At 43.4% G+C, this 21022-nt stretch overlaps 1 protein-coding gene across 4 annotated transcripts in view; it reads left to right on the top strand.

Annotated features, from left to right (window-relative positions):
* The first annotated feature begins 30 nt into the window (after positions 1-30).
* Positions 31-21022, top strand: part of cpt1ab (carnitine palmitoyltransferase 1Ab (liver)) — a 29599-nt gene continuing 8607 nt past the window's right edge. For 2 of the 4 annotated variants that reach the window (XM_057835825.1, XM_057835823.1), the window contains exons 1-13: positions 31-214; positions 2485-2649; positions 2736-2878; positions 5324-5495; positions 7169-7270; positions 7346-7483; positions 7552-7629; positions 9283-9390; positions 10328-10415; positions 17662-18046; positions 18115-18220; positions 20133-20249; positions 20315-20479. In XM_057835825.1, the coding sequence (XP_057691808.1) occupies positions 2509-2649; positions 2736-2878; positions 5324-5495; positions 7169-7270; positions 7346-7483; positions 7552-7629; positions 9283-9390; positions 10328-10415; positions 17662-18046; positions 18115-18220; positions 20133-20249; positions 20315-20479 (1743 nt within the window). In that variant the 5' untranslated portion in view covers positions 31-214; positions 2485-2508. Of the gene's footprint in view, positions 215-296; positions 462-2484; positions 2650-2735; positions 2879-5323; positions 5496-7168; positions 7271-7345; positions 7484-7551; positions 7630-9282; positions 9391-10327; positions 10416-11849; positions 11935-17661; positions 18047-18114; positions 18221-20132; positions 20250-20314; positions 20480-21022 lie in introns of those variants that run through there. The other 2 variants (XM_057835826.1, XM_057835824.1) reach the window with 2 other exon arrangements.

Raw genomic sequence — 21022 nt, 5'->3', positions numbered from 1 at the left:
CCTCGCAAAACCGCCGAGATCCTCCACGTGGCGCTGTTTCGCTCGGGACGAAGGTGACGTCGTAAAAGCAGCGGCTCTCCTCTCACTGATTCGCGTCAACGTCGGCGCGACTGGCGGGCGGGCGGCGGTCAGGTCCGGTCCACGCACTCACCGCGGCCGAACGGTGTCATCCCTACGTGCGCGGACCAAAGTCTGAGAGTCGCGGCGAGGTTCGGTGAGTCAAACCTGTCTTTTAAGCCGCCTCTGGACCGGAAGCGTTGGTGAAATATGGCCGCGACGCTTTGGAGAACGCGAACGCGAACGCTTTCATGAATGGGCTTTGCTTGCCCCGATTTGTTTTGGAATGCAATTAAAGCGCTTCGGCGGAGGGAAAAAAATAGTCCCCGAAACGCTGTAAACCAAGGTCATTCGCCGTCAGATGGAGGTCGTTCTTTCTTGGCGTGAGGTCACCTGTTTTGAAGGTCAGAAGACGAGAGAAAAAAAAAAAGATCATTCTTTCTGGTTTCGACGTGATGCACTTTTCCGTTATTAGACTGCAGGGAATTTCTTTCCACCCGAACCGCCCTCGGGTGCAAAGAGAAAGCCGGTTTTTGGCGGACCACGTGGTTAGTCCAAGTGTAGCGGTTTGCAGGTACATACTAGGTCGAGTGACGACTCACGACACCTTGAAATTGGGATTTGAAAGACAAGGACGGACGGACGGACGGCTTGTGACGTGACGTGACGTGGAGGTGCCATTCATCGTGACTTATATCGTATGCTTTTGCATTTATTTCTCTAGACGCTTACAGTTTTTTTCGGTAGTGAGTGGCGACCTTTCCCCCAGTTTCCGCAGTGGAAGCTGGATCATGTGATCTGGAGGGGGAGGGGCACTCGCTCTCTGCTGCTCATAAATAATAATAATAAAACCCATCAAATACTATTATCCAAAACATTTTTTTTGAACAATGGTATATATTTCTTTATTTGAACATGCTTATTAAAATAAAGACATTACTTTGCAATGCAATGTGTACAAATTAAAAACGCAGATATTCTCAACATAAACATGTTTAAAAGGAGTACGGTAATTTTCGGATTATAAGACGCTGTTTTTTTCCCCTCATTTTGAATCCCGTGGTTTATAGTCCAGTGCGGCTTATTTGTTGATTTATTTGGGCTAATAGGTCAAACTTTATTTGACAGCAGCGTCATAAGACTGTCATAACAATATCATGGGCATTAATGAATCCTTATGACGGATGTCATTAAGTGTCATCCGGCAAAAAATGTCACTAACTCCATTTATGTCAAGCTCGGATCTTTTACATCCATCCATTTGCCGGATAAGCATTAATAAATGCTCATGGCAGTGTCATGTTATAATTATGATGGTCTTATAACAGTCTCATGGCGCCACTGTCAAATAAAGTGTTACCAAATTCCATAACTAGCAATTAGTGAAACAACTAGAATAGTCACCGAAAAAATAATTAGCACAGAACATGAATTTTGATTTGTTATTTACATTTGTAGCGCTGCAATGCACGCTAGGAGGACCATTGGACGACCACAGTGTTGACAGCAGGTGGCAGCAGAGGTTGACTGTCCCCCCCAAAAGAATAGTTATGGCCAAATTGAAGCTTCTTGAAGCAATGAGGCTTTGTAGCCAATTGGTTCAAAGCTTCATGGTGGTTCATTTGGTCTTTGACGGCGAGCAATGGTGTGGAGCAAAGCTTTTTTTGTCTCTTTTGTTGCTCTGCCATCTTTGCAGAATTCGCACAAAAGCGTTCGCATCGACTTCCGTCTTTATAATGACGGGGGAAGTGGCGTGTGCCGTAACGCAGTCGGCAAATGAGTAGGTTTTTTTTGTGTGGCAGGGTTCCTTCCGCCCTCCTCAAAGTTAATTAGTGCCAGCGAAAATGATACAGACCTCATCAAGATATAAAAGCGATGTCATTCAACTGGTTGTCAGTCAACGTCTCATCGGTTGAAAAGTTACCTAGTGTTGCTTTAAGTAAGTAGAAGTTAATACTTACAAATGTACTACTTAATTCTTATCACAACATCATCCATATGAATTATTGTTGTATTGGACTATAAGTTATGACATGACCAAAGTAGGCCAAAAAATACACAAAAACCATCAAATTCAGACTCCAAAAATGAAACATCACCCGTCCAAAGAGCATGAGTGCCCTCTAGTGGAGAAAACATGAAATGAAAATGAATATCATGATAAATGGAGAGTACGTATATAGAGTACGCTTGATCTACATTGTTACAATGCCCAAAGCGCTTTACTGTCGGTGCCAAATTAAAACAAGTTTGAGAAGTACTTTTTACTCAAAAAAGTGGCTCGAGTAAGTGTAACGCATTACTACCCACTTCGGCTAGTAGACGTCCAAATCCATCGGAAGCGGGACCGCCCGCTCTCGATGGATTTGGACGTCCGGCGCCGTCAACGAGTCGAGGCGCCTTTTAACCATCGCCTTCCTTTTCCAGGAGAGCGCTTTCCCCGTCGCCGTCATGGCAGAAGCTCACCAGGCCGTGGCCTTCCAGTTCACCGTCACCCCCGACGGCATCGACCTGCAGCTGTGCCACGAGGCCCTGCGTCAAATCTACCTCTCCGGTCTTCACTCGTGGAAGAAGAGATTTGTTCGCTTCAAGGTGAGAAGGAGCGTCGCCGTCGCCGCCGCCGCCGCCGCCGCCGCCGCCGCCTCCCCCGTCCTAACCGTAAGCTCCTCCTCTTTCAGAATGGAGTGATGACTGGCGTGTACCCGGGCAGCCCCGCCGGCTTCATGGTGGTGGTGGTGTCCTACATGTCCTACAATAAGTACAAACATCTGGATCCGTCTCTCGGCTTGTTGGCCAAACTGGGACAGCACGTGCCTATAAGGTTAGCCGGCCACGCTTACCACCTCACAAAATCTATTAGAAAATTGCAAATTCAGCGGAACCTATCCCAGGGTAGGCCTATCGCCATAAAAAATTTTCGTAGGTGATATATTGTCTCATAAATTATTGTGATATTACTGCTTTTTTAAAAAATGTTATTTTTACCCATTCAACCAACAAATGCAATGTATTATATTGCTTAAATAAACACAAACGATATTAAAATTTGTAGATGTTAAAAAAAAAACAAAACACACACAATGCATAGTGTAAGATAAGCTTGTTTTTGTATGCCAAATATATGATACCAGTTTGCTCTCCCACAACTATTATACGTGCTTTCCCAAGCTATTTTGAAGAATACAGTTTTAGCCCATAATCATGTGCTTACCAGTGATTGTTCACATTCTGCTGATAAATAGATACACACACATATGTTGATTCATCACACAAAAATCTCAGTACTTTTCCACCAAGCTACAGTACTTTGAGTGCAAATGTGTGTTCGAAACAAAGATATCTTGCCTGCTCAGGAGTGTGATTTTTAATTCAATCAAGAAGAATGTCTGTTCAATCAGTGATTAGAATACTGCCACGTTGGACAACAGTGTTGTAACTGTACTCTGCCCATCAACAAGCCCTCCATAAAAGTAAGCGGCGCGGGAGAGTTCAGAGAGAGACTCTAATGAGACATTGGTCGCGGAACATGTCTCCTGGCTCTCCCAACCTGCAGGTTGAAAAATGTCAACTCCCTGACTCTGTCTCACCGTGCCCTGCCTTTTGTCAGCTTGCCTTGGGTAAATAAGTTAAAGAACGAGTTTTAGACCCAACAATAGTGAGTCATTTTAAAGTTAGTTTGGTGCAGAATATGAAATAGGTGAGAAACTCACTGTCATTTTCATTGTCTGCCAATTAGAACCCATTAGAAGTGTTAATTTGATCCAAAATGACTCTTCTTGTGCGCATGCAACAAATTTGAAGCCAATTTTTGATCATTTATAACATCATATTATCATTGCCAATCCCATTTTTCGTAATGGATGTCATCTTAAATTTATTCTTAGTGTAGAATGTGAAGTATATGCGATTGCCCCCAGAAATCTGAACATGACATGCTTTTATTTTGAAATGTTCACCGTTTGCTAAGCCACTAACCGTAAGCTTTACACTCAGTAAAACCAAACAAAAACAAAATGCACTTCTCTTTTGTCACACATGTTGTATCAGTAATAGATGTTTTTTTGTTCGCATGGCTTGCACATTCTTTAATCTAGCGAGTTTTCATGTTTGATGTGTCACCTTTTAACCGCAATTTTACATTGTGGAGAAGACTTTTAATGTTTTATAGCAGACTAAAGTGGTTAGTACATGTCTTTTTTCCCATTAGCCTCAATGTGTCAATATTTAACAGCATTTAATATAGAAGTGTTTCCTTATTTCGTATGTCTGAACCTTAATTCCACGGCAAGTTGATGGCCAATAAACATCTGTGATAGGAACTGGAGTCTCATATGTAATCAACACGCACGTGTGCAGAGCTCACGCAGCACACGCCCGCACAAATGTACGCACGCGGCCGGGAAAATGACCGCCCTCATTTTTACTTACCATATGAACACACTAAATTGTCCGTAGGTATGAGTGTGTGTGTGTGTGTGTGTGAATGGTTGTATGTCTCCTTGTGCCCTGCGATTGGCTGGCAACCAGTTCTGGGTGTCCCCTGCCTACTGCCCGTAGTTAGCTGGGATAGGCTCCAGCACCTCCGCGACCCTCGTGAGGAAAAGCGGCATGGAAAATGAATGAATGAATGAATAATTATTACATATGAAGCCAGGCTTATCCCAGGGTCACTTCCTGTTGATTTGAGGCCTTTCTTCCTGTTGGTTTTAGGTCACTTCCTGTTCATTTGGGGGTCTTTATGGGTCACTTTCTGTTGATTTGAGTCACGTCCTCTTGGTTTTGGGGCAATTGCAGGTCATGTCCTCCATTCAAGGGTCACTTCCTTTATTGGAGGGCATTTATAAGTCACTTCCTGTTGATTTTGGGGTGTTTATGGGTCTCTTTCTGTTGATTTTTGGCCATGTACAAGTCACTTCCTCTTGAATTTGGGTCATCTCCTGTTCATTTTAGAGCATTGCTCCAAAATGAACTCACCACCATTGATGGCTATCCATAAATTCAATCCCAGTGCAAAAGTATCATCATCAGTGAGTTTTCAGGACGTCCCCAAAGTCAGCAGGAAGTGACCCAAGAATGCCTCAAAAATCACTTAACATAACTTCCTGTGCATTTTGGTCACCTTCAGTTCATTTTGGGGCTTTCCTGAGTTACTTCCTGTTAAAAATTTTTTGATTTAGTTCCGTATTGTATTTTGTGATTTATTAAATCTAATTTGGGTTAGGGTTAGGTGATCAAATGGTGATCAAATGGCTTTGTTTGTGCGCAGTAAGTACATGTCCACCGACAGCCAGAAGATTGTGGGCGGCGTCCTGGTAGGCACGGGTCTTTGGGTGACCATCATCATGATCATGAGGAACGTCCTCAAGTGCCTGCTGTCGTGGCACGGCTGGATGTACGCCCGCCACGGCTCCGTGTCCTGGTCCACCCGATTGTGGATGGTGAGACACGAAAAAATGGTTTTTAAAATTGATATTACTACATCCTGTACACGGCACTAAAACGACGTCATCGGTGTCGGAAAGTACTCAGAAATAACGTGCAGATCTAGTTTCCGATCGCGGCTTGCCCTACCCAATATGGCCGCCCGCTACGTGCGCCACCGTGCAAAAATACCCTTTCTGAGATGATAGATGTCACAAAAAAAAACAAAAAAAAATCACACGCAAAATGATTTTGTGCATTCGCAAAAAAAAAAAAAAAAAAAAAATACACAAAATGTTTTTCTTATAATACTAAATTAATCTGAATTTGATTGTAAAGTTAATGGCTAGCACGGCCTGGTCAGACACGGCTTAACTCATTGGCTGCCACTGACAGCAATAGATGTCCAGTTCATTTGAAGTAGTAGAAGGGTCAGCAGCAAATGAACAAACATTCAATCACTTGCCACTCATCTGCTTCAAATGGACATCTAATAGTGATCAAGTCCTTTCAATGGACGGCAGGCGCCTGAAAAGACCTATCATCGCCCCTACCAACATGGCCGCCTAAAGGACACATTGTCATCAAAGACAATTCGATGACATCTAAATGCAGTCCTAACTAGCTTATTTCTCGATGTCAAAGCGTCTGCTATTTAATCAGTGGCTGCCCTTGGCGGTGCTAGACGTTCAATAAACTCATTTCAATTGACGATATGTCAGAAGCATGAAAAGAGCTTTCGTGGCCCCTACCAACATGGCTGTACGGCGGCCATGTTGGTAGAGGCAATATTCCATCACTGTCAATGCATTGACATTAAAACCAAGTCATAACTGGCTTATTTCTCAATGTCAAAGTGTCTATTTACACGGTGGCTGCTGTTGACAGCACCAGATGTCCAACTCATTTTAAAGTAGGAGGCCCGGCAACGAATGAAGACACATTCATTCACTCCCACCCTCCCAGTTCAAATGGATTGGACATCTACTAGTGATAACCTTGATTTCAATTGACGGCAGAAGCGTGAAATGCTCTATCGTCGCCCCGACCAACATGGCCGCCGTGAGGCCACATTCTCATCAAAGTCAATGCAGTGGCATTCAAATGAAGTCCTAACTAGCTTATTTCTCAATGTCAAAGCATCTACTATTTACACAGTGGCTGCTTTTGACGGCACTAGATGTCCATGAAACTCATTTCAATTGATGACAAGCATGAAAATAGCCAACACGACTTTAGAGCAGCCATGTTGGTAAGGGCGACATTCCCATCAAAGTCAACGCATTGACATCAAAACCAAGGCATAACTGGCTTATTTCTCAATGTCAAAGTGACTATTTACATAGTTGACGGCGCTAGATGTTCAATTCAATTGAAGAAGGAGGGCTGACGGCGAACGAACAAACAAACATTCAATCGCTGCCACTCACCTGCTTCAAATGGACGTCGACTCCTGATAAAGTCCTTTCAATGAACGTCAGAAGAATGAAAAGACCTTTCATCGCCCTTACCAAAATGGCCTCCGGGCAGACGGCCATGTCTGTAGGGAAGACGTTCCCGTCAAAGTCGAGCTTGTTTCTCAACCAAAGATTATTTGATCAATGTCAAAGCATCCGTTATCTACTCTGGCCGCCGTTGGCGAATGAACGTATTCCTTTTGACGTCATCCTTTTCTCATTTTGTCGGGCAGTTGCTGGTGAAGATTTTCTCCGGCAGGAAACCCATGCTTTACAGTTTCCAGAACTCCCTGCCGCGGCTGCCCGTCCCGCCCGTCAAGGACACCTGCAGAAGGGTACGTTCCGAATCCCGTCTCGTCTCGTCTCGTCACGTCACGTCTGTCCGACGCCGGCTCCCTTTCCGTCCAAAGTACCTGGAGTCGGTGCGGCCGCTCATGGACGACGAGAAGTTCGAACGCATGAGGGGACTGGCCAAGGACTTTGAGAGCAATCTGGGTCCCAGACTACAGTGGTACCTCAAACTCAAGTCGTGGTGGGCCTCCAACTATGTGAGCGCTTCGGAATGACGGTGACATTTTCTGACGGTCGGACCTCACCTTTGCTTTTTTGCTCTCAGGTCAGCGACTGGTGGGAAGAGTACATTTACCTTCGAGGTCGAGGGCCCATCATGGTCAACAGCAACTATTACGCCATGGTAGGCTGCGTTATTTACCGTGACGTGATGCGTTTGCTTCAGTTGCTAACTCCTCTTTGTTATGTAATTCTTGTTAACTTGCTGGCTGTCATTGACGCCGCTGGATTTTTTTGCCATTTGGCAAAATGGATTCCGACATGTGGCTTTTTTTTTTTTTTTGGTATGTGGTAAAATGGATATTCCCATGTGGCATTTTTTCTTTTCCATGTGGCAAATTGATTTTGCCTTGTGGCATTTTTTTTGCCATGCGGCAAAATGGATTCCGACATGTGGCTTTTTTTTTTTTGGTATGTGGTAAAATGGATTTTCCCATGTGGCATTTTTTTGCCATGTGGCATTTTTTTTTTTGTATTTGGCAAAATGGATTTTGGTTTGTGACATTTTTTGGGGTATAGGGCAGTTTTGCAGGCCATGCACGTCCATGCCATTGACGGCTATGCACATCCAAATTTTCAATTCATTTTAAATAGCAGAAAAATGTGTGGGTGTGATTTTTGACCATACACTTTACATTAGAGCGTATTTGCTTTCGACTGACACCCAAGTAAGGCTATGCCATTGACGGCTATGCACGTCCAAATTTTCCATTCATTTTAAACGGCAAAAAAATATGGGTGGCTGGGATTTTTGGCCATTCACTTACCATTACAGCACCTAGACATTCAACTGACATCCAAGTCAGGCAATGCCAATGACGGCTATGAACGTCTAAATTTCCGTGTTAGTCAGTTAGTTTTTCTGCCGTTTAAAATGAACGGAAAATTTGGACTTGCATAGCCGTACTTGGGTGCCAGTTGAATGTCAATGCGCTCGAATGTAAAGTGTATGGTCAAAAATCACAGCCACACATGTTTTTTTTGCCATTTAAAATGAATAGAAAATTTGGATGTGCATAGCCGTCAATGGCATGGACGTGCATGGCCTGCAAAACTGCCCTATACCCAATAAAATGTTACAAACCAAAATCCATTTGGCCACTTACCAAAAAAATGCCACATTGCAAAATCAATTTTGCCACATGGCAAATCCCACTTTTGTTTCTCGGCCCTGCTGCTAAAATGCCCCAAAATCAATAGGAAGCGACCCAGGATTTCCCCCAAAATGACCAGAACGCGATCCAAAATCAACACAAAGTGACCTTTTAAATGCCCCAAAATCGACAGGAAGTTATCCAAAATGAACAGGAAGTGAGCAAAATATACATGAAGTAACCCAGAAATGACACCAAATCAAGGAGAAATGACCCAGAAATGCTCAAAAAGCAATAGGAAGTGAGCTGAAAGTAGTCTCGAATCAACAGGAAGCGACTGACATACATGTAAAGTTACCCAGAAATGACCCAAAGTCAAAATGTGACCTTGAATTGCCCAAAAAGCAAGACTAAATGTCCCGAAAAAGGTCTCAAATGACCAGAAAGTGACCAAAATACACAAAAAGTTCAATAGTAAGTGACCTGAAAGGCCCCACAGTCAACAGGAAGTGACAGAAACATACAGGAGGTTGCCCTCAAATGACCCCAATTCAATGCAAATCACCAGGAATTTACCTGAAATATAAGCAGCAGCCAAATTGCATTGAAAGTTTTGATACCAGACTCTGGGGTTTTGTTGTTATTTGGTGATGACACATCTTTTGTCCCTCTTTTGTGTCCAGGACTTCCTTTACGTCTTCCCCACCTCCATTCAGGCCGCCAGAGCAGGTAATGCCATTCACGCCATCATGCTCTACAGGAGGAAGTTGGACCGAGCTCAGATCAAACCAGTAAGTAGCGTTTGAACGGTATTTTTGCTTGTTACGTGTCGCCGTCTTCCTTTTCCTTTTCTAAATGTGGAAAGTCAACAGGATTTGACCCAAAATCAACAGGAAGTGAAATAAACGTCCCCAGATAAACAAGAAGCGACACCAACCTTTGCCCCCCCAAATCAACAGGAAATGTTGATCATTGAAAGTGTTCCAAAATGAACAGGGAGTGACCCCAAATAAACAGGAAGTGACCTAAAATGCCCCAAAACTAACAGGAAGTGAAATAAATGTCCCCAGATAAACAAGAAGCGACACAGACCTTTGACTCCAAAATCAACAGGAAGTGTTGATCATTGAAAGTGTTCCAAAATGAACAGGGAGTGACCCAAAATAAACAGGAAGTGACCTGTGAATGCCCCAAAATCAGTGGGAATCAATCCAAAATGAACAGGAAGTGGCCTGTAAATTCCCCAAAATGAACAGGAAGCATTCCAAAAGCAACAGGAAATGCCCCAAATCTAACAGGAAGTGACCCAGTATTGTCCAAAAATGACCAGGAAGCTATTCAAATTTAACCGGAAGTGACCTGTGAATTCCCCAAAATAAAAAGGAAGCTATTTAAAATCAACAGGAAGTGACCTGCAAATGCCCCAAAATCAATTGGAAGCCACCCAAAAGCAAAAGGAAGTGACCTGAAATGCCCCAAAACTCACAGGAAGTGACCTAGTATTGTCCCAAAATAGACAGGAAGTCACTCTTAACTTATTGCTTGTCATGGACGTCCCATTTATTTGAAGCTGCCACCTTTCCACTGGAAATGGTCGGCTCGCGACACTCGTCCTCGGCCGAAGTTTAGCGCGCGTCGGAGCCGAGCCGTCCCGTCGACGTAGCGCGCTGACACGGACTCTGTGTTGTGTGTGTGTTCCTTTGCCTGTACGGACGGACGCCGCCTTAGATTTACTTGCTGGCAAACAAGGTTCCCCTGTGTTCGGCGCAGTGGGAGCGGATGTTTAACACTACCCGCGTCCCCGGTTTGGAGACAGGTAAGAGGAGACGAGACGTGGCCGACGCCTTCTCCGCAGCAAAGCCCGCCCGCGAACCTTTTCCCTTCCGTCCTCCTTAGAATATGAGTCGTTCGGGTCCGACGTAGGCCAGGCCGGTTGGCGGGGCGGAACTTCCGGTCCAAATGTGGCCGGCCGGCCGGCCTCTGTCCCTTTGTCAAATCCCTCGGCCGGGCGGCCCTATTCTTCCGATTAGCTGTCCGCGGGCTTTGCTGTGGAGCGTGGTCAGGCAGGCAGGCAGGCAGGTGCGTGCGTAGATATCAAATAGATGTCTATGCCGTCAAAAACTGGCAGCCATCTTGCATAGGTCACTCCATTTTCCTGCTCAAATACTCACTCAATTCTTAAAGGATTTATAAAAGGTTTGCTTTCGTTTAACAATTCAGGTTTTTAATGTTGAAAAAAAAAGTGGTACTTGAGTATGTCTTAGTACTTTGTAATTCACGTTGTGAAAAGGAACTTTGTAGTTACTTTATTGTAGACGGGGGGTGTCAAAGTAAGTCATCTTTGTTGAACTTTCCTTAGCCTCTAAATAAGTTTTTTCCTCTCCCTCGAATTTCCTTTTTTAAAAAAAACATAATATGTGGTAAATATTGTCTTTTTAAATTTATTTTAAATGTGTGGTTTTTAATTATCTTTTTATATACTGTACTATTCATTTGTATATTTCATTGACCATTTTCAATATACAAAGATACGGGGACGGAATTAGCAAATGTTCACTCGTTTCATTTTTAAATGTAATTTTTAAAAAAAACCTACAAATAAATTTTCTTTAGTTTTTGGACAGTGGAAATTGGACATTCATTTTTGCAAAAAACATGAATTCAGTGCTAACGTGCTTTCCTTAGCCTTTAACCTTTTTTTCCTCCCCCCACCTATTTTTAGTTCCCTTAAAATATAATAATAAGGTGGTAAATATTCTCCTTTCCATCTATTAATAAAATGTGTGATTATCTTTTTATATATTTTTATCTTTGGTTTACAAATTTTAATGTACAAAAAAAGAGGGGGGTCAGTAAATGTATTTTTTTTTTTCATTTTTAGATTGAATAAAAATATATTAATAATTAAATATTCTCAAGTTTTAGAACAATGGAAATGTTATTTTGAAGGCAATGCTTGTGATTTTCTTGCCCCGCCACTTTGACACCCCTTTATGAAACCCTTTAGAAACGTATATATATATATTGGATGGCCCTGACCCAAAATGGCCGACACGTAGTTTTGTATATGAATGATATCTACAGTGCCTGGCTGCCTGCCTGGCGAGGTTCTTCCCTTCCTTCCATCCATTCTTTCTTTCATTTTTTTTTTCCTTCCAGTTTTCATCTCCAGCCACCTCATCGACTCCCCCTGTAGGTGTGATTTTGAATGTCATGTGGATTTGTTTGACTCTCCCCTCTTGCTTTTCAGCTCATGCTCCTAAACACTATCCCCATGTGTTCCGCCCAATACGAGCGTATGTTCAACACCAGTCGTGTGCCAGGTGTAGACACAGGTGACTTTTTTTTTTTTTTCTGTTTTGCGCGCACGTACAAATGGTCGGCAGGCGGCCCGAGTCGGTCCGATGTTCCGCTTGCGCCGGGCCGCCGCAATAACTCGGATTCTCGACAATCACCGTCATCTACTTCAGGGGTTCCCAACCTATTCCACTAAGGCACACTGTGGGTGCAGGATTTCATTCTTACCAAACAAGATGACAACACTTTCCCCAATCTGGTGTTTTACAAGTGCAATCAGTTGATTGCAGTCAGGTGTGGCTTGTTTTAGCAGAAGCCTCATTGGTTCAACTGTCTCTGCTGGATCGGCTGGAACAAAAACCAGGACCCACAGTGTGCCTTGAGGACTGGGTTGAAAACCCCTGATCTACTTAATCGATAGACGTCCGATTCCATTTGAAGTGACTTTGTAGTGACCAAAGTAGTGGTGTCAAAGTGGCGGCCCGGGGGCCAGATCCGGCCCACCGTCTCATTTTGCGTGGCTAGCCGCCGCCAAAATAAATTTGATGCCAAATTGATATGATATGATGACCATTAGGGGTGTCGCTATCGATTATTTTAGTAGTCGATTAATCGATGAACTTGTTAGTTCGAATAATCTAGTAATCGGATGAGGAACATAGAAAGTTAAAATACCTGAGCTTAGCCTCAAATGGTATCAAAAAAAAAAAAAAATAAATGTTGATCTAAGTACAACAAAAGAACTGGCTAATTTACACAGCAAAAGTCCGCTAGCTTAAATGCTATAAAATGCTCATTTTATTTTATTTTTTTAAACAATGCTCTTAACAAATGGTTCAAACACATATTATTCACACACAAAAAAACTGATAAATATAGCTATAAACAATTATGAATGCAGTAAAAAAAACAAAAACATCAGCTCAAACAAAAACTTGGCTTATGTTGGTCTTAACAGTGAGCAGCTGGATTCAGCCATGTGAAAGGAGTTATGTCATATAGACTCTCGCCACTGAGGGCAGTGTATCCACCCAAATTAATAAAACTAAATGCAAACACTTTCAAAACAAACCATTACAACTCCACTTTAATTAAGCGAATAATCAAAGCGGCAAAATTTCATTCGAGTATTTTTTTCTAATCGAATTACTCGAGTTAATCGAATCATCGTTGCACTACTACTGACCATTACCCAATTTATACTGTTGTAAAACTGGAAGAAGCATACAACTCTGCATAAGATACCTATGCAAACTATACAGACGTTATGGTCTGAATAATCTACAAATACCTGATAAGAAAAATAAGCAGTGTACTTTAGACAAACAGCACTTGGGAACAAAACTTGCCCAACGAAGAAATAAAGCCAAGATGGCGCACCTCTCCGCGACAACAATGTCGTCAAGCGACCTCAAGAGGGTGCTCTAGCAGCATGCAAAAAGAGGAATTTGAGGGCTTCCATTCATGGTGATGAGGAAGAGTTACCGTAAGGCAGTTAAGAAAAAAAACTACAATCTTAATACAGTATGTTGAACACATTGTCATTTTTTGTATTGTATTTAAGTTTTTACTAAAGTTTACTCAAAAATAATAAAATTGTTTTAGTCATATGGTGGTGCGCCCTGTACAAGGGTCAACCTGAAATAGCTACTAGATGAACTAGAGGCAGCCACGTATATGCTAGTATATACGTTATGTTGCTTATTTTCCTTTAACTATTTCAAAAAATTGAGTAGTTTTGCTTCATTATAAAATTAAATCCTAAAAATGTAAAATTTGTATGGAAATAAAAAGTAAACATGAAAATAAATCAACAAAAGATAATTTTCCTTTGTTTTTTAATTCCAAAAATGAAAACAAAAATGACCTTTTTTTATATATATTACCAATCGGATATACACTGCTGGCCAAAAGTATTGGCACTCATGCAATTCTGTCAGATAATGCTGAATTTCTCCCAGAAAATTATTGCAATTACAAATGCTTTGGTGGTAATATCTTCATTGATGTTGCTTGTAATGAAAAAAAAAAAAAACACAAGAGAATGGGAGAAAAAAAAATGAAATCATTATCATTTTACACAAAATTCCTAAAATGGGCCAGACAAAAGTATTGGCACCCTTTGAAAAATCATGTGATGCGTCTTTGTGTCATTAACATCAACCTGTTACTTACCTGTGGCACATAACAGGTGGTAGCAATAACTACAGTTAATCACGCTTGAAGCCAGTTAAAATGGATTAAAGTTGACTCAACCTGTGTCCTGTGTCCTTGTGTGTACCACATTGAGCATGGAGCAGTGTTGTTTTTGGCAGCCATTTTAATTTTTGTCTTTTGGACGATAATACTTATTAGTCATATTTTAGTCATTTAAAAATGTGTTTGTGTTCGTCTAGTTTTTGTTGACGAAAACTCGAGACTAATTTCGTCCAGTTTTAATTGACGTTTATTCAATATTTTTGTCTGTAAAATTCTAAAGTTTCACTCCAAAAATAAGAAAAGTTTTCCAATGAACATTGACAGACGAGCAACTATTGTAGCATCTACAAATCTAACACGTGATAATACAAAATCACCAGGAAAACAGCATGCTATATAATTTCTAATTAGTTATACCAGGCTGGACTGCACGAACTGTATGTAAAAAAAAAAAAAAAAAAAAGTTGCCCGAGAGTTTAGGAGGACGCTCGCTGTTAGCACTAGCCTAATGCTAACGGGAGCTTGAATGCCATGCTAACGTTACAAGTTACATTTAGCACTCAGCACAGACCTTTAAAGGCTAAAGCAACATTGCATATTTTGTCTTGCTGAGATAAGAAGACAAATATTACTGTATGTGTCTCAAAACAAGCAATGGGGAGACTGGAGAGCACCATAGACTAGTGGGTGAGTTGGGGGGTCGCAGCACGTCACATGAGTGACACAACCTGGCAGGCTAACTACATATAAAATGTCACACATTGTTAACAAAACTACGGTGTATTTTGGTCTCGTTCTTGTCAGACGAAAACTGGCATTCGTTTTGTTAAGCTTTAGTCTCCCAAGATATATTTTTAGCTCGTTATCGTCTCGTCATTGTCATGAAAACATTGTTCGTCAACAAAATATTTTTGGTATAGTCATCGTTGACGAAAACAACACTGGCATGGAGAAAAGAAAGACCAAAGAACTGTCTGAGGACTTAAAAGCAAAATTGTGAGGAAGGCTACAAGTCCATCTCCAAAGACCTGATTTCTTCCTGTGTCTACCGTGCGCAGTGTCATCAATAAGTGTAAAGCCCAAGGCACTGTGGCTAATCTCCTTACATGTGGACGGAAAAGAAAAATTGACTAGAGATTTCAACCAAAGATTGTGCGGATGGTGGATCAAGAACCTCAACTAACATCCAAACAAGTTCAAGCTGTCCCGCAGTCCGAAGGTACAACAGTGTCAACCCGTACTATCCATTGGCGACTGAATGAAAAGGGACTCTACCCAGGAAGACCCAACTTTTGACCCAGGGACATTAAAAAGACAGGCTGGAGTTTGCCAAAACTTATCTGAGAAATTCAATTTTATTTGTATAGCCCTATATCACAACAAGGTTGTCTCAAAAGGCTTTGCAGAGGCAATGTGATACACAGTTAGAAACAGCAGATGAAATGGATAAAGTTCAAGTCCTGGGCATCCCCCATCCTTCGACCCTCCATGTCGGCAGGGAAAAACTCCAAAAACCCTTTGGAAAAAATGAGAAACCTTGGGGAGAACCACAGTCAGGAGAGATCCACTCCCAGGACGGATAGACAGGATGCACCAGGACTGCTAATGGGAATTAGCAGACGGACTTACAGTTTGTAAAGATGTAATAGAGTAAGGGAACAAGAAGAGGTCCATCTAGCCAGATGGGGGGCGGGTCAACGAGGACGTCCATCCAGCCAGTGGTCCGGATAGTCAGGAAGGCTGCAGCTGAAAGGGAGGGGCTATTTTAAAGAATTTTGGAAGAGTGTTCTCTGGTCAGATGAGACAAAAGTAGAGCTTTTTAAGGGAAAAGGCATCAACATAGAGTTTACAGGAAAAGAAATGAGGCCTTCAAAGAAAAGAACACGGTCCCCACAGTCAAACATGGCGGAGGTTTCCTGATGTTTTGGGGTTGCTTTGCTACCTCTGGCACTGGACTGCTTGACTGTGTGCATGGCATTATGAAGACTACCAACACATTTTGCAGCATCATGTAGAAAGCTGGGTCTCCCTCAGAGGTCTTCCAGCAGGACAATGACCCAAAAGCACTAGAAAATGGTTTGAGAGAAAGCACTGGAGACTTCTAACGTGGCCAGACCTGAATCCCATAGAACAGGGGTCCCCAACGAGACCCACGAACTGCGAAGCAGTGGATTCGTGACCCGTATGCGAATAAACCGAGTGATTCGAGCATGTCTGTGCAACAGGAATATCAGCTTGTAGAGATCGCAAATCACGGCGACCTTAAACATACATTTGAGACAACAACTCTACAGAGCTTCCGGATTAAAGTCATTCCGGAATATCCTGGCATCGCTACGAGAGCACTGAAAACCGCGCTACAATTTCCAACATCGTATCTTTGTGAAGCGGGCTTCTTTTACTCTCCCATCACACTTAGATGGGACAATCTCGTCTCAAAGAAATGAGCTCAAGCCTCCCACTGATTCAGTGGGATAGTTCTATTTTCCCTGCACTTAACACGACGGGCTAAAAACAAATGTTATTTTATATTTGCTGTATTTTTCTGCCGCTCATTGCCGGTGTTCTGACAAATTTGGCATGCGCGTAACGTTAGAAATGGCCGCAAATGCAGCGATTCCAAAGAACACACTACAAACTTTAAAGAAAGGAATATTAACTTACGTTTGCCATGTTAGCTGCACACAACAACTGCACGCAGCTCTCTCACTGATCGACTTCGCTGTGTCGTTAAGCATTCATTTACGCCATTTCCGTGTTGCACATGTAAATAGTTTTTTAGCACCGTTGGAAAACATTGAGAGTCCAACTGAATGTAAAAGAGGCTGCCACAACAGCTTTGGGAGCAAAATTTTATAAGGGTGCAAAATTTGACAGAACACCGGTCCGTGGTGCAAAAAAGCTTCGGGACCCCTGCCATTATACACCTGTGGAGTGTTCCTCCTCAAATCTCAGAGACCTGGAGCAGTTGGCCAAAGAAGAACGGTCTACAATTCCATCAGAAACTCATTGATGGATACCGGAAGTGGTCGTTGGCAGTTATTTTGTCTAAAGGTTGAGCTACCAAGTATTAGGCTGAGGGTGCCAATATTTCTGTCCAGCCCATTTTTGGAGTTTTGTGTAAAGTTTTATCCATTCTTTTTTTTTTTTCAGTGCAAGCAAAATAAATGAAGATATGACCACCAAAGCATTTGTAATTGCAATCATTTTCTGGGAGAAATTACCTGACAGAATTGCAGGGGTACCAATACTTTTGGCCAGCGCTGTAATAATCATTTTGTGTCCCTTGTTTACCTGCCATTGTTTTTTTAGTCTTCCCATGCCAAGCACGCACGCACGCGCTCCCTTGTTTCGCCACGAACAAGGTTAGCGACGGTTTGAAGAAGCCGCGCCTCGCCGCTAGCATAGAGGGGTTAGCGCTCTTCAAACGAGCTTTGCATCCAACTTTCCATACCGCATCCCCATTCCATTTCGCTCCATAGCGTCGTCCTTCCTTTAGCCTAGCTTAGCCTAGCCGACAATGAAATCATTCAAACGTTTGAACGCGCGCTTCCCGTTTGGCGCAGATGTCCTTCAACACAGCAACGAGAGCAAGCACATCGCCGTGTACCACAAGGGCCGCTTCTTCAAGGTTTGGATGTTCTACGACGGGCGACTCCTGCGGCCGCGGGAGATCCAGCAGCAGATGGAGAGGATCCTGGCCGACGGCTCGGAGGCGGCGCCGGGCGAGGAGAGGCTGGCGGCGCTCACCGCCGGCGACCGCGGCCCCTGGGCCCGCTGCCGCCGCGACCGCTTCGCCCGCGGCAAGAACAAGCAGTCCCTGGACGCCGTGGAGAAGGCCGCCTTCTTCGTCACCCTGGACGAGACGGAGCAGCGCTTCCGGGAGAGCGACCCCGTCGGCTCGCTGGACAGTTACGCCAAGTCGCTGCTCCACGGGAAGTGCTACGACAGGTGAGGAAAGCCCGCCGGCCGCGCCGTTCCAAGGCTCTCTGACCTTTCCGTCCCGTCCCGTCCCGCAGGTGGTTCGATAAAAGCTTCAACCTGATCGTTTTCAAAAACGGCACCATGGGGCTCAACGCCGAACACTCCTGGGCCGACGCGCCCATTGTCGGTCATCTCTGGGAGGTCATTTTTCATCCGTTATTTCCTGTCAAAATCCAGTCTCGGCAAAATTCAAATCAAAACCAAGTCAATGCTGAAACCATGGATTCATATCCTGGGCCACTTCCTGTTGATTTTGGTGCAATTCAAGGATGTTTTGTGGTCAAGTAGTCCCAGGAATACTCAAAAATCAACAGGAAGTGACCAAAAATTCACATTAAGTGACCTATAAATCCCCCCCCCCCCCCCCCCCCCCCAAATCAACAGGAAGTGACCTGTAAATGTCCCAAAATCAACAGGAAGTGGCGGACAAATACCCCAAAATCAACAGGGAGTGACCCATGACCCAGGAAGTGACTTTCTATTGAGTTTGGGTCACTTCGTGTTGGTTTTGGCGCAATTCAAGGATGTTTTTTATTGTGAAGTAGACACAGGAATACCCATAAAACAGGATATGTATGGCAAGTTAATGCCCCAAATTAACAGGAAGTGACCTATCAATTTCCCTAAATCAACAGGAAGTGACCTGTGAATGCCCCAAAATCAACAGGAAGTGACCAAAAATCAACAGGAAGTGACCTACACATTCCCCAAAATCAACAGGAAGTGACCTGTAAATGCACCAAAATCTACAGGAAGTGACCTGTAAATGCCCCAAAATAAACAGGAAGTGATCTATAAATCTCCCTAAATCAACAGGAAGTGACCTGTGAATGCCCCTAAATCGACATGAAGTGACCTGTGTATGCCCCAAAGTCAACAGGAAGTGACCTGTGAATGCCCCAAAGTCAACAGGAAGTGACCGAAAAACAACAGAAAGTGACCTATAAATTCCCCCAAATCAACAGGAAGTGACCTGTAAATGCACCAAAATCTACAGGAAGAGACTTGTAAGTGTCCCAAAATCAACAGGAAGTATTTTGTAAATGCCCCAAAATAAACAGGAAGTGACCTGAAAATGCCCCGAAATCAACAGGAAATGACTTATAAATCTCCCTAAATCAACAGGAAGTGACTTATAAATCCCCCCAAATCAACAGGAAGTGACCGAAAATCAACAGAAAGTGACCTATACATTCCCCAAAATCAACAGGAAGTGACCTGTAAATGCACCAAAATCAACAGGAAGTGACCGAAAATCAACAGGAAGTGACCTATAAATGCCCCAAAATCAACAGGAAGTGACCGAAAATCAACAGGAAGTGACCTGTAAATGCCCCAAAATCAACAGGAAGTGACTTGTAAATGTCCCAAAATCAACAGGAAGTGACCTATAAATTCCCCAAAACCAACAGGAAGTGCTCTGAAAATGTCCCAACATCAACAGGAAGTGACCTGAAAATGACCCAAAATCAGTAGGAAGTGACTTCCTGTTGATTTTGGCACAAATCAAGGATATTTTTGGGGGAAAAAATCAACAGGAAATGCTCTGTTAATGCCCTCCTAAGCAACAGGAAGTGACCCAGGAATGCCTGGAATCAATCCATGTTGAAAAAAATGGATTGATTTCCTGTTCATATTCCATTGCTTCCTGTTGATTTTGGCACAATTCAAAATCTTAAAAAAAGACCCAGGAATGCCCCAAAAATCAATAGGAAGTGACCCAGGCATGCCTGAAACCAGTCAATGCTGAAACAATGGATTGATTTGTTTATTTTGGGTCACTTCCTGTTGATTTTAACACATTTTTGGGCCACTTTTTGTTGATTGTGGTGGAATCCAAGGAAGTTTTTTTTTTTTTTGTGGAAAAAACCCATGAATACCCAAAAATAACCAGGAATTGAAGGCCCCTGAAGTGACCCCGGAAGTGACTTCCTGTTGACTCTGGCACAATTGAAGGATGACCCTGTAATACCCCCAAATTAACAAGATTTGGATGGATACCAGGCATTCAATCAGTAGGACTTGAAATGGTCTTTCGGTGCTTTTGCTGCAGCACGTGCTTTCCATGGACCCGTTCAAGCTGGGCTACACGGAAGAAGGCAACTGCTGCGGGGAGCCCCATCCCAACCTGCCCGCTCCCCTCAGACTACAGTGGGACATTGACCTGGAGGTAGAGAGGGGGGGAAAAAAAAAAAGAGAATTGGGCAGGCCAACTAAGAGCGCCTTTTGTTTCAGTGCCAAGAGGAGATCGAGCGCTCGCTGACGGCGGCCAGGACGTTGGCCGACGACGTGGACAGCCACATTTTCCCCTTCGGCGACTTCGGCAAGGGTCTCATCAAGAAGTGCCGCACCAGTCCGGACGCCTTCATCCAGATCGCCTTGCAGTTGGCTCATTACAGGGTCGGTAGAGTCTTACGCGTACCAGCATTTCTTCTTTTATGACCAAAACCGGTCCCCGTCCTGGTTTGTATTCGCTATGTGTACCAGAAAACGCAATATGTGCTCGCTCTTCTCGTTCGTCGACTACCGTCGGTCGCTCACGTCCTGTCGATTTAGTGGTCTTTTGAGCAAAAAAGGGACCCTGAAATCAAAAGGAGGTGACCCGGAATGCCAGATACAAACAGGAAACTCAACAAGAACTAACCACACCTACCTATTCATTTTGGGTTACCTGTGTTTTTTTTGGGCATGACTGTTGATTTTCTGTCACTTTACTGTGGAGTTTGGCGTATTCCTGAGTCACTTCCTGTTAAGTTGGGGCATTCCTGGGTCACTTCCCGTTGTGTTTGTGGCATTCCCAGTGAAAGAATCTGACCTTTTAGCCAGAGGGCGGCTCCAACGACCCGGCCAAAAGGCCAAACGCCGCACCTTAACCTTAGTCTCAACCCCCTTGTACTGAAACCATTTTGAAAGCCGGAAAAAGGCTTCAAAGCACAAGTTGAC

The sequence above is a fragment of the Corythoichthys intestinalis genome, chromosome 5 (genome assembly GCF_030265065.1).
Source record: "Corythoichthys intestinalis isolate RoL2023-P3 chromosome 5, ASM3026506v1, whole genome shotgun sequence".
NCBI lineage: Eukaryota > Metazoa > Chordata > Actinopteri > Syngnathiformes > Syngnathidae > Corythoichthys > Corythoichthys intestinalis.
Note: the sequence above shows the minus strand (reverse complement) of the source record. Positions and strands in the feature narration are given on the sequence as shown.